A 13,428-nucleotide genomic window follows, 5' to 3' on the forward strand; every position below is an offset into this window, starting at 1 on the left:
TTCTGGGATTGTACGTGGATGTAGCAAACGATATTCCTGCGTCTCTAGAAATCTGTGGCTGGAAGGTGAGGATCGAGGGGCGGATCACTTCCAAAACAACTGAATCGAAAATGCGTTTTGATGAAAATGCGTTACAAAATGCTTCAATGCGTTGAAAAATGCATTTGAAAATGTAATGCGTTGAAAAATGCGCCAAAATATCCAATGCGTTGAAAAATGCACTGGAATGCATGACGAATTTTTGGAGTTTTAATACATAATGTGTTGAAAAATACGCCAATGCGTAGGAAAATGCGTGTTATTTATCAATGCGTATAAAAATGCGAGCATTCCACCAATGCGCATAAAAATGCGTGTTTTCTATCAATGCGTAGAAAAATGCGTGTTTTCTATCAATGCGTAGAAAAATGCAAGTTTTTTTTTGTCAATGCGTATAAAAATACGAACAATTTTATCAATGCGTTGAAAAGTGCATGCTGTAAAATTTTGACAGGTGTTGTTCAATTTTAGAAATGCGTACCTTAATACCACAGACAAACAGACATATTACTTAGAAGAAAATTGCTTCAAAAACATCGTTTGGCATCTCACTAGCACCCTCTATAATGCTCAGTCCGAAGCATTCATTTACAGGTGTTGTTTCCCTCGCCTCGATGTAACAATTTTGCAGGTGACGACTCCCTCGTTGCGTCACCCATTCAAAAAACATGAATGAAGGTTCATGATTGAGTCATTTTATGTAAACATTGACCGGCGTCGCGTTCATTTCTCTCCAAAATTGAGAGGTGATGTAGGCACAGCAGCGCCATCATGACACATGCGAGCACAGTCCGAACCACACGTTATTTTCAAAATGACCGTTAAATCGTGCGATGATTTCGATTTGAGTAGTATGTCTGTTTGTCTGTGTTAATACGCTAATGCGTAACAAAATGCGCCAATGCGTATGTCAATACGCAAGGCTGAATCGAAAATGCGCTAGTGATTCGCCCCTCGGTGAGGATATTCCATGAAGGACTCAAGAATAAGTGCTTTCTGTGCGGATTGGAGGGACATAATAAAGGAGCATGTACTCAACGGAAAACCAAACAAAGGAACAAGAACGTAGGATCGGTATCGTATGCAGGAGTTGTGGCATCCGGTGCGTCGGCGTCGTCCGACGATGTGCAGATAATCGAAGAAGACATCATAGTGGAAGAAGCCATTCTTGTAGATACAGAGACCGCAAAGAAGAAGAAGAAGCAGAGAAAACCAGTCAACAGCAGGAAAAAGTTCTGACGAGTATATCTAAAATTGCCAACGCTTTCCTGACGGCAATGGACAGACAGGAGGCGAATGAACGAAGGTTTAAATTTGCCGCAACGCCATCAACATCAACGGAAATGGTGCGTCCGAAGAAGACAGCGAGAAAAAGTTAAATCACAGACAAACAGACGTAACACTTCGAACATTTTTCGATTCAAATCATAGTCACGGAAACATATTCGCCCAATGCTAAAAGGACTAAGTTTGGCCGACCACCAACTAGGTGGCGGTAGTGAGCAAACGTCAAACTCTAACAAAAACTATGCGAGCGCCACGGTTGGACAGTTAGCCAACTATCAAATTTTGAAAAAGACCGTTAAGTCGGTGTACGATGAGAATTATCAGAGTGTTACGTCTGTTTGTCTGTGGTTAAATAGTTCTTAGTTCCTCTTTTTTTGTAAATTTATAAATTTGCACAATAGCGATAATCGGCTCCGTAAAGTGCTAGGCACGTATGAGCCTGTTAAATAAATGAATCGAAAAAAAAACATAATTTGATTATTTCTTAAAATATTTACCAAATCAATATTTTTTCAATATTGCGCATTGCGCAGTTAAAAGTGCGACGGAGAAGTGCGGAATCTCAAATAAAAGTGCGATTTGGTGTCAGATCGTTTCGGTGTCTTCACCGCACTTATTCATTAACTCATGATGAATAAGTGCGGTGAAGACAGCAGAACGATTTGATGCAATATCGCACTTTTATTTAAGATTCCGCACTCTGTCGCAGTTCAGTTAGCAATGCAATAAACTCTAGATTGAGTTTAAATAAGGGCGAATGTAACACGAGAGAGTTCTCTTCATCGACTCTCTCTTCTGCAAATTATTGCGGCGCTCATAATAAATCCACATTGGGCGGCGGCGATATGCCCGCGAGGAGATTCCCGCGATACAGACGCAATGTCAAAATCGAACAGATACTGTCACCCACCCAGCAGCATCGCAGCAGCCTTCAGGCCGTTCATATCAAAACAAAAGTTAACACAATGGCAACTCAGGTGGCCAGAAATCGTATTTAATAATAAATATTTATCGCGACATTGATTCAATATACGCATACGCATCACCTCGTCGGCTTTGTGTTTAATAATCGGGATGTTATTTTGTGATGCTGCAGGGGGATGCGGCTACATCTTTTCCATTTCCACATTGCGTCTGTATCGCGTGCATCTCCTCGCGGCTATATCGCCGCAGCCTCATGTGGATTTGATATAAGCGCCGCATGCAGATTTTCTGACCATCAGGTCGCTCATAGTGGTGCGGTCATATTTTTGCAACTTGATGGAAAAGAAGAAGACTAACGCGTTTTGCGGATTTATCTTGCAAGGCACAATAAAGTGACAAGGTGCAAATTCAATCGAACTTTTTTACACTTAAACGCTAGATTGCATCGCAACCTAGCGATTTATGACCAAAAAGTTCAACCATACTTGCATTTTGTCACTTTAATTTGAAGAAGAGAGAGTCGATGAAGAGAACTCTCTCATGTTACTTTCGCCCTTATTTAAACTCAATCTAGAACTATAAGTTTAAGCTAATTTTTTTCACGCGGTCAAATTTAGCCTTTTCTGAGACTACAAATTGCAATGGCAGTTTACGGACTGGTCACCTGACGAAGCAGCTAGGGCGATGGGCGGGCGGATCTCCTTGGATGACCCTCAAGCAACTCCTGGATGAATCTCCTTACAAAGCAGCTAGAACGACTCTAGAGAGGATCTTCTTGGAAGACTCTCCGGAAGCTCCTGGATGAATCACCTTACAGCTGGGACGACACGCGGGTTGATCTCTTCGGAAGACTTTCCAGCAACTACTGAATGGATCTCCTTTCGACGCAGCTGGGACTGCACGCAGGTGGATTTAGTGGATCTCCTTCGAGGACTTTCCGGCAACTCCCAGACGTCTTGGACATATCACCATACGACGCAGCTGGGACGAAATGCGGGAGGAAACTACTTACGACGCAAGAAAAAAAACCTCCCCCCCCCTCCGCCATTTATCAACCATTCTAAATTTATTAAAAACCCATTAAAGTTACTTACAAATTAGTCTATGGTTACACTATCTTACTTAAAAGTTCTAGATTGAGTTTAAATAAGGGCGAAAGTAACATGAGCGAGTTCTCTTCATCGACTCTCTCTTCTGCAAATTAAAGTGACGAAATGCAAATTCAATCGAACTTTTTTTACACTTAGACGCTAGACTGCATCGCAACCTAGCGATTTATGACCAAAAAGTGCAACCATGCGTACATTTTGTCACTTTAATTTGTAGAAGAGAGAGTCGATGAAGAGAACTCGCTCATGTTACTTTTGCCCTTATTTAAACTCAATCTAGAGTTAACCAAACCGGAATTTTTTTTAGAAAAAAAAATATGAATTAAATTAACAAAACCGAGTTTTTTGGGAGCAGTGACGTAGCCAGAAATTTACTGTGGGAGGGATTTTCGACGATCAATTATACGTTTTTTTTATTCGACACTCATAGCACAGACAAACAGACGTAACACCATAGACTAATTTCAAGACCTCGATGTACCAAAGAAAACCATTAAATTTTCTGTGTCCAGTCCGGTACCCAATAAATATTCATTACCGTGTATTTATTTCCGTGTAAATTGCCTTTTGTGTGAATTACATTTAGTGTGTTACACCGATCTGACAGCTCTGACAGTAAGGGACTAAACATAAATTACGTAAGTGGGTACCGAGGATTGTTCACAATCTGCGAACTTGACTGCGGAAAAAATCGCGACCATGACGCCGCTGGTAACACTCTGATAATTCTCATCGTACACCGACTTAACGGTCTTTTTCAAAATTTGATAGTTGGCCAACTGCCCAACCGTGGCGCTCGCATAGTTTTTGTTAGAGTTTGACGTTTGCTCACTACCGCCACCTAGTTGGTGGTCGGCCAAACTTAGTCCTTTTAGCATTGGGCGAATACCCGGATAAAAACTAACCATAGGGTGTATGGTGAAAACCATTTCTGCACCATACAGTGTACCAGCTACAATAAAGTGTATTGTGATGAAATGGTTCGCTATACTATACATTTACATTGGATTTTTATGTAACAATATATTATACTGTTTTTCTTACGTTTGAACCATCCACTTTTCCGAAACATTATTTTACCGTGAATTTTTTATTATTTCTGGTGTTCGATTTGAATAGGTCGTATGTTTGCTGTGATTCATATGCAGATTCGACCTATTCAAATCGAACACCAGAATTTATTCAGTTTAACATTTTTTCCGTGCTTTGTTTTGTTGATGTTTGTGACTTTTTTGATGCAAAGGAAAGCTTTCATAGGAAAGAGAAAAAAGTGAATAAGTTGAAACATCAATTGAAAATCAATAACATGTTTAAATCAGTGGTAAACCAAATGTCCTATCCTAAGAACTGCAGGTCCAAGCAGGGGTCCAAGAGATATGGCGGGCTAGGTGTGTAGAGTGCGATGAGAGAAATACGAATGTAGGCCAACCCGGAATGATGCAGGTCAGATTATCGTAAATCAGTGGATGAGTTCAACATCAACACAATTATTTCTGTATTTGCATTTAGGGGAATTTTCTCCTCCTCTCATGTGAACTTGCCTTCGACCACATTCGAATCAAATGCGATTGACAAACTTTATCTTTGACGTAGAGCCATCTTTAACACATGGACTGGACTGAACACTGAAATGACTTTTAATATAGGTTTGTCTGCGGGTTCGCTTTTTAACCCAACTTATACTTGAATCGAACTTGACAGTTTTCTCATGAGTTGTTATGTATTTCCGTGTATTTCGAACTTTAGTCAAACTGGAGCCTCAATATTGCAATAACGGTTAAGCACGCTGTAATGATACTTATGTACCTCGTCACCCACTTCATGCAACTACATTAGTGGTCTAATAATACTTAGCGCGCTCGGCATAGTTCCATCATGCCGCTCAAAGTGTTGCCACAAATAATGCTTAGTTTGCGAAACCCAGTTATCTGGCTGGTGGGGCATGGGAGCCTAAGCTTCAACTGTTAATGCAATCAGAGACTACTCAGACCTCGACTCAGACTTGGACGTGGGCGATCCAATATATGAAGGGTTATCCAAAACGCTCTGGAGAATTCCCAAAGCGTATCTCATAATGCTAGTAAGCCTGAGATGCCATTAACAGGAGGAAAATGACAAGATAATATAACATTATATGGTTTATGTAATGTAAACCAACACAACATAACAAAAGAGAACCATTCCAAAACCATTTAATAAAATGTATAACCAGTACTGAAACTACAATTGAAAACAATATATTTACGGTACATTTTATTGTTTGAAACCATATGTGTACCATACAATGTACGGTTTATTAAAACCCACGTATCAGTATTTATAACAATTCATTTACAATATAATGTATGGTTTTGCAAAAAAATATATATGGAGAAAAATATTTTTTTATATTGTTACGATACTTAACCACCCGTATAGTATATTGTAAAAATCTTATTTACAATTTACTGTATGGTGTTTACATTACATTTTATTGTTTTTGTATTTTTATTTTTACAGTAGTGTCTATTGTAAAAATATGGTTTTAAATAGTACTGTTACAATACAACGTTCGGTTTTTCTACTGTATTTTTTATTCGGGTATGTTTCCGTGACTATGATTTGAATCGAAAAATGTTCGAAGTGTTACGTCTGTTTGTCTGTGCTCATAGGTTATAAACAATGATTTCATGTACATTCAATTTGAGTCGTATAGCAGAAAATTAGCGGTGCAGCCGAATTTTTTTTTCTTTAGAAGGCGTTTTATACTAGAAATTTCTTCCTCAAATTGTGGCTTTTGGGGGTGCCGGTTTACAAAATTAAAAATTCAGGCCAAACATTTCAATAGGTCCTATCTGCATTTGAGAGGCTCTCTTTGTTGACTTTCTCTTTCAATTATTGCAATGTAATGGTACACCTTTCAACTATTTTTGCAGTACAAATTAAAAGACGATTATTTTGACCATCGTTCAATCGAAGACCACTTTATCAAGAAGACTTGCAGCACTGCTCAAAATCGGGAGTCACTGTTAGCAGCGCCACCACGGATAAAGGTGGAAGCATTTATGATAGTATGTGTAAAACTTCAAAATCGCACCAATACACTCTTACATTTTTATACAAAGGTACCACCTTAGCTCATCAGGCGGCGGTGCCGTCGGTGACGCATGCCGTTAGTATGGGAAAACAACAGAGTTGCATGTCTTCTTGATAAAGTAGTCTTCGGTTCAATGCAAGGAGTCAATCAAAATACAAATAAACAGCTGAGATATTAACGAAAGAGAGGAAAACCAAAGAGAACCTCTCTTCTGCAGATAGGACCTTTAGACATGTTTGGCCTGAATTAATATAATTTGCACAAAATAGAATAAATCTAGATTGAGTTTAAATAAGGGCGAAAGTAACATAAGAGAGTTCTCTTCATCGACTCTCTTTTCTTCAAATTAATGTGACAAGATGCAAGTATGGTTGCACCACAGACAAACAGACGTAACACTTCGAACATTTTTCGATTCAAATCATAGTCACGGAAACATATTCGCCCAATGCTAAAAGGACTAAGTTTGGCCGACCACCAACTAGGTGGCGGTAGTGAGCAAACGTCAAACTCTAACAAAAACTATGCGAGCGCCACGGTTGGGCAGTTGGCCAACTATCAAATTTTGAAAAAGACCGTTAAGTCGGTGTACGATGAGAATTATCAGAGTGTTACGTCTGTTTGTCTGTGGTTGCACTTTTAGGTCATAAACCGCTAGATTGCGATGCAATCTAGCGTCTAAGTGTAAAGGAGGAGGAACTTAATAAATATTTGTTAACTTAATAAATATTGTTAAGTGGAATTGTGCAATATAAAATGTACAACTAAGCATACTTCAGGCCAAACATGTCTAAAGGTCCTATCTGCAGAAGAGAGGTTCTCTTTGGTTTTCCTCTCTTTCGTTAATATCTCAGCTGTTTATTTGTATTTTGATTGACGCCTTGCATTGAACGATGGTCAACATAATCGTCTTTTAATTTGTACTGCAAAAATAGTTGAAAGGTGTACCATTACATTGCAATAATTGAAAGAGAAAGTCAACAAAGAGAGCCTCTCAAATGCAGATAGGACCTATTGAAATGTTCGGCCTGACTTATGTAACTAACGGTCTACGAATGATTGACGTTAAATAAAAAAGTTCGATTGAATTTGCATCTTGTCACTTTAATTTGCAAAAGAGAGAGTCGATGAAGAGAACTTCCTCATGTTACTTTCGCCCTTATTTAAACTCAATCTAGAAATATATAACATTTTTTTGGTATTGCTTTTTTCACTGAAAATTTTCCTTGCTTCGCTGAATAACATGACGTTTTCTTCCAGCGAAGGCTTACGCGATACAGAAAAACGCTGAATTTCACACTAACACCACCGACGAACCGACGTGACAGCTAGAACAAATAAATTCAAATTTGTTGTCCCCGACGCCATAATGAAAAATAGCCGAACACTACCGCCTCCTCTATAACGGTTCGCGTTATTTTGATAGCTTGACTCCAAACCCCCGTGTATTCATATGCGAAAAGGTTCGCGCCTGTGCTGATTTGACAGAAGCGTTCGCTCACTTCGCTGGTCGACCGTGGACACTTTTGAAACACCACTGTCACGTCGGTTCGTCGGTGCTAACACTGCAGAAAATCTGTCAACAATAACTCAATACACATGCATTTTCAGCGAAAAGATCTATTTGCGTGACAACAATCCACTCCCATGACTACCGGGCGGCCGCCGTCAAATATCAGGATTGCCAACTGTCCGGCGACTGCTGTCAGTTTTCTTTGTCGCCGAATCTGGCGCTGGGTCTTCGGCGCGGAAACCCAAAGGTGGGAATTAAAATTTTGGGGTTTACGCGCAATAACATCGCGGCCCCCCTGGACTGGCTTCACGGCCCCCAGGGGGTCGCGGACCACCGGTTGGAAACCCGTGGAATAGGGTTTAAATGATCCAATATGTAATCAATATTGAAAAGTATCTACTTTTATGAGCTCTTCTGAACAAGCCAAACATCACCGTGCCTGTCCAAATATAAAATATTTACACAGACAAACAGACGTAACACCTTGAACGATTTTCATGGAATTCCATCGCCCAGTTCACACTACCATCACCTGGTGGGAAAGTTGCACGAATCGCTGTGTTGTGCAATATCGTCAACAGAAGGCGCTCGTGTGAAACGTCAAACGCATAGAAAAACGATGCGTGCGCCTCTGGTGGTGAAAGCCACAACTATGGACATTTAAAATGATCGTTAAAAGCGTGGTTGATGAAAATTTCGCAAGTGTTACGTCTTTTTGTCTGTGATATTTATATTCCTGCTAAAAGGTTTTTGACTTTCAACTGTAATGTCTTTTCTCTGTTGTCGTTTTCGTTTTTGCGGTGCAGCTACACCGGTGCAGCACTTTTGCACCGGAAACGTTCACACTCAATCACGCTTCCACTGTTCGGTAATTTATTTTACGGTTTGGGAAGATTCAAAAATTACGTCCATCGTTTTTCGGGATTTCTAGACCCCCCCTCCCCCCTCTGTCACGCAATTTCCCTATACCCAATACACGTACTGTCACACTTTTCTAGACCCCCCCCCCCTCCCCCAAATGTTGGACGTAATTTTTGAACGTTCCCTTTTTGATCAGTAAATCGAAAAAATACCGATATTTCAGCTATTCTACACAGAAATACTGACTTTCAGCAACACATTTCATTTGTTTGCTGAAGACGGTAATTGCTACTACCGGTAGCTCAGTAAAACCGAATATTCACTGAAAAGAGTGAAAAGTCAGTAAAAGCAAGTGCCGACTTCTCAGCATTCACTACGTTTTACCGAGTTTTCATCAAAATGCAATGAAAACAAACCACGCGCGCATATTGGGCAGCTGTCAAACGAAAATGCTTTTCGCAATGAAGCTGGTTGCGGCCATTGAAGGAAGAAACTTTTGCGGCAACTGCGCTGCTTTTAACGAAGATTTGCCTTTGGAAAAGTTGCCCTTTCCCATATCTGGTTATTGCTAATGTCGTTTTCGTTTTTACGGAGGTGCTACACCGGTAAACACTTTTGCACCGAAAATGTTCGTTTTTGATTTTCGTGCTACACCGGTGTAGCACTTTTTCCAAGGGGAATGACATATCCTTTTCTAACCGGGAAATCCGCATTTATCCGTCCCTAACCGTCGCTAACCGCTGCTAACTGAGCAGCACTTAGACGCAGTTGTCGACGGTTAGCAACGGATAAATGCGGATTTTTCTGGTTAGCAAAGGAAGTGTCATTCCCCCTGCGGGTGTAGCACTTTTTCTGCACCGCTCATGATAACAATAGAGTTAATAAACTATAGAGGAAGAATGTCGCTGCTGTTCCCTTTGTTCTCGCTCGCAAACATGTCGGGTATCTATCTGTCAAACTGCATACTTTTTCGCTTTGACACTTATAGCCCGGCCTATCTCCGCCAGCAAGAGATGTTTCGGCAGCGACGCCAGCGACATTCTTCCTCTATTAGCCTGTGTATGCTGGCAAAATTCTTTTGTTCTTTGACTTTTACTGCGAGCCCTGTTTTGGTGCTGTCCTGCTCACTCTCACAGAAATTTTGAACACAGTGCTCGCAGTAAAAGTCATAATCTCACAGCATGCAGAGGCTAATATTGGGTTTCTTATTAATGTTTAGACTACTGTGATAATTTGTGAATCTACTGAATCATCATTTCCCACCGAAATTTCTCACTTATCAAACTTATTTTGTTTACCTGTTGTGCATCCGACGCCCCTGTCATGAACTCAACGGAACTTGTGTATGCCAGCCGCTGCGAAGTCGTGTGCGAAATTCGACTGTGATGATAATGAATTTCGGCCGAATCTAAATGGGTGCAGATGTTGCAATAGTTTATTACCTCTATCCACTTATCCGCGAGCGGCAATGGCAGCGGCGGGCATATCCAACCGGTTCAGATTTTGACGTTTCTTGGGGGAAAGTCAAAACAGTTTCATTCTCCTCCTCACCCCTTCACCCACCGTTTGGTGGCGCCAACCGGTTGCGATCCCCAAGAAACGTCAAAATTCGAATCGGTTATTTGTGCCCGCCGCCGCCATTACCGCTCGCGGATAAGTGGATTATGATAACAGATGATATTGCGCAGTTCCCACCCAACTGGACCCCTCTCGCACTTAGTATAAGTGCGGGATCGTGAATAAAACTGCGATCGAAACGTTTCGGTGTCTTCTGCGCACTTATTCAGCACTTTGTAATGCATAAGTGCGCAGAAGACACCGACACGATTCGATGCAAAATCGCAGTTTTATTCACGATCCCGCACTTATACTAACTGCGGAAGGGGTCCAGTGGGGTGGGAAATGCGCAATAACCGCTCGATACTATAGACACTATAGATTCAGACTCGCGAAGACATGGTTGAGCAAAACGATTTTAGTGTGTTTTGCCGTGAATTTAGAGTGTACCGAGCGAATATGACGTCACGCAATCCACTGTCGTTATTGGAATTGTGACGTCATGCTCGTTTGGCTACACGAACTGACAGTTCGTTTGGCTACAGTTGTCTTCGCCTCCGCGAGTCTATGGAATCTACACGGAGAAACAAAAGTACCCAAAAGTGTGTTCAATCCACCCAACTTCGAGGTTGCGTGCGGGAAGCCAATTTTGAGTTGATGGAGTTGATGTTGAGGTAGGTAGTTTGCATTTAGGCGTATTCGACCAAAGTACCTAAAGTCGAAGTTTTTTTAACTCAACCGTCAGTTAATTTTACTCAACTTTCGGTTCTATGTCACTTACTCAATTTTGGCTTCCCGCATCGAACTCTCAAAGTTGGGTTGTTTTGCTATTCACTCTTTGACAACAACAAAGAGAGCGAATGAAAGAGGATGCAAAAAAGAACTCAAAAGTGAGCTTAAAAATACTCAAATTTGAGTTTTCTTGTTTTTCAGTGTATAGTGTCTATACTCGATACCCCTCGGCGATTTGCGCGCGCACATAGTGCAGTCATGCCAACACTGACGAACCAAACTCCCGTCCGCGGTGTCAAAATTGACAGCTCAAGCTGTCATCGGTTTCTCTGCTGTCGCCGAACCTTCTTTTCGGTTGTTCCTTTCGTACTGAACGATCAGCCGCGTGTTGTACTCTGATCAAATGTAAGTAGTTTTCCGCAGTTTTTCCGGTGGAAAATCGGTGAAAATGATCGCTATGTTGCGTGCTGGAGTAGCTGGTTGTGGAAATGTATGAATCAAGTGGATTTTGTTGCGATGTTGGGTGCAATTTGTCCAAAATCATTTTGTTTACAATGGCTCAGTGGAACCGTCCAGTGGAAGTGATTTTGTGACACGTTTCCGGCGATTCGGTCAAATAAACGGATGTTTCGTCTGTTGGACAATGAACCACTAGTTATCAGTGGGAAATATTTCATATTTTTTTAACGTTTCCACCGGAAAAACTAACATCCGCTTGTAATACAACTAGAATCACATAACCTAACCTCAATTGTCTCCCTGTTCTCTTCCACAGAAGCAAAAATGGCCCTGCGACCAGCTTATAAGCCCAAAATCGTCAAGAAGCGGACGAAGAAGTTCATCCGCCACCAGTCGGACCGCTATGACAAGCTTGCCGTAAGTATTCCAATGCGTTTCGGTGCATTCCCAAAGGGATTTGTTTACAAAAATCGCCTTTGTTTACACCGGAAGGTTGCTTGTTATTGACCGATTCCTTGTTCCCATTGCAGCCCAACTGGCGTAAGCCGAAAGGTATTGATAACCGAGTGCGCCGTCGCTTCAAGGGTCAGTACCTGATGCCCAACATCGGTTACGGATCGAACAAGCGCACCCGCCATATGCTGCCCAACGGATTCAAGAAGTTCCTGGTCCACAACGTCCGCGAGCTGGAGGTGCTGATGATGCAGAACCGTGTCTACTGCGCCGAAATCGCCCACGCCGTGTCGTCCAAGAAGCGCAAGCAGATTGTCGAGCGCGCCAAGCAGCTGGCCATCGCCGTGACGAACCCGAACGGCCGTCTGCGCTCGCAGGAGAACGAGTAAGCTTTTGCTTTCTGGCGGAAGTTCTTTATATCTGTGCGAGGACTGTGTGACGGACGGGGCTCAAACCTACCGTAAGCTGGGGGTTTGAAACCATTTATCTTTGTAAGTGAGAAATAAGAGATACAGAAGAGTTAACTGAATGATTTTTCACTATTTGTTAGAAAGAAAATCACTATAATTGTATTTTCGATGCATGCTTAGTTCAGTTCTCTTGTATCTTAAATGGTCCAGTTGAATTTGTTGATAAACTTCGGATTTTTTACCGAAGTTGTTTATAAAACATTCTAGGAGAATAAGCAGGGTGGCAAAGGTGTAGGAGATTGAGGAATTCTAATAAGGGAACGTTCAAAAATTACGTCCAACATTTGGGGGAGGGGGGGGGTCTAGAAAAGTGTGACAGTACGTGTATTGGGTATAGGGAAATTGCGTGACAGAGGGGGGAGGGGGGGTCTAGAAATCCCGAAAAACGATGGACGTAATTTTTGAATCTTCCCTAAGTCATTGAAAATTCACAGTCATGAATCCTTAAAGGATGTTGATACGAAGTTCCATAATCGGATTCACAGCTGTGTAGTGGAGCAACGTCAAAGAGAGCTTCGAGCGCTGCCATGGGAGTTGAAGAGAACGCTCCAGACATCGCCATTAGGCACATCCTTTTTAGATATGGCCTAACTTTGATTGGACCGTTCTCATTTCGCCCTTTTGCCACCACACAAGACATCCATAGGCCAATATTGGCCGAACCACAGTTGTGTAAATCCATTAGATATACTTGGGTTTAAGACCCCTTGATTCTGAACTCAATGTGAGATGTCCAGGAAAGCTTGGAATCAAGAATAACTCCAACGTACTTTACCTGTTCAGTCACATCGATTTCAGAATCAAAGAGACGCAAAGGTCGAACGCCATCACGGTTTCGCCTTTCCGTAAAAAGAACAATACAGTAACAAATTTTGAAAACGACGTATAATCAATGGTGTAGCATTGATTATACGTCGTTTTCAAAATTTGTTACTGAATAGATGTTTT

General features: G+C 41.5%; 1 protein-coding gene across 1 annotated transcript; it reads left to right on the plus strand.

The window, feature by feature from the left end:
- Nucleotides 1-11,373: 11,373 nt before the first annotated feature.
- On the plus strand, nucleotides 11,374-12,539 carry LOC109413708 (large ribosomal subunit protein eL32). The gene is made up of 3 exons (XM_029880281.2): nucleotides 11,374-11,503; nucleotides 11,874-11,974; nucleotides 12,088-12,539. The coding sequence occupies exons 2-3, from the start codon at nucleotides 11,882-11,884 to the stop codon at nucleotides 12,397-12,399; spliced, it is 405 nt and encodes a 134-aa protein (XP_029736141.1). The 5' UTR covers nucleotides 11,374-11,503; nucleotides 11,874-11,881; the 3' UTR covers nucleotides 12,400-12,539.
- Nucleotides 12,540-13,428: the final 889 nt, after the last annotated feature.

Source organism: Aedes albopictus, chromosome 3 (genome assembly GCF_035046485.1).
Source record: "Aedes albopictus strain Foshan chromosome 3, AalbF5, whole genome shotgun sequence".
NCBI lineage: Eukaryota > Metazoa > Arthropoda > Insecta > Diptera > Culicidae > Aedes > Aedes albopictus.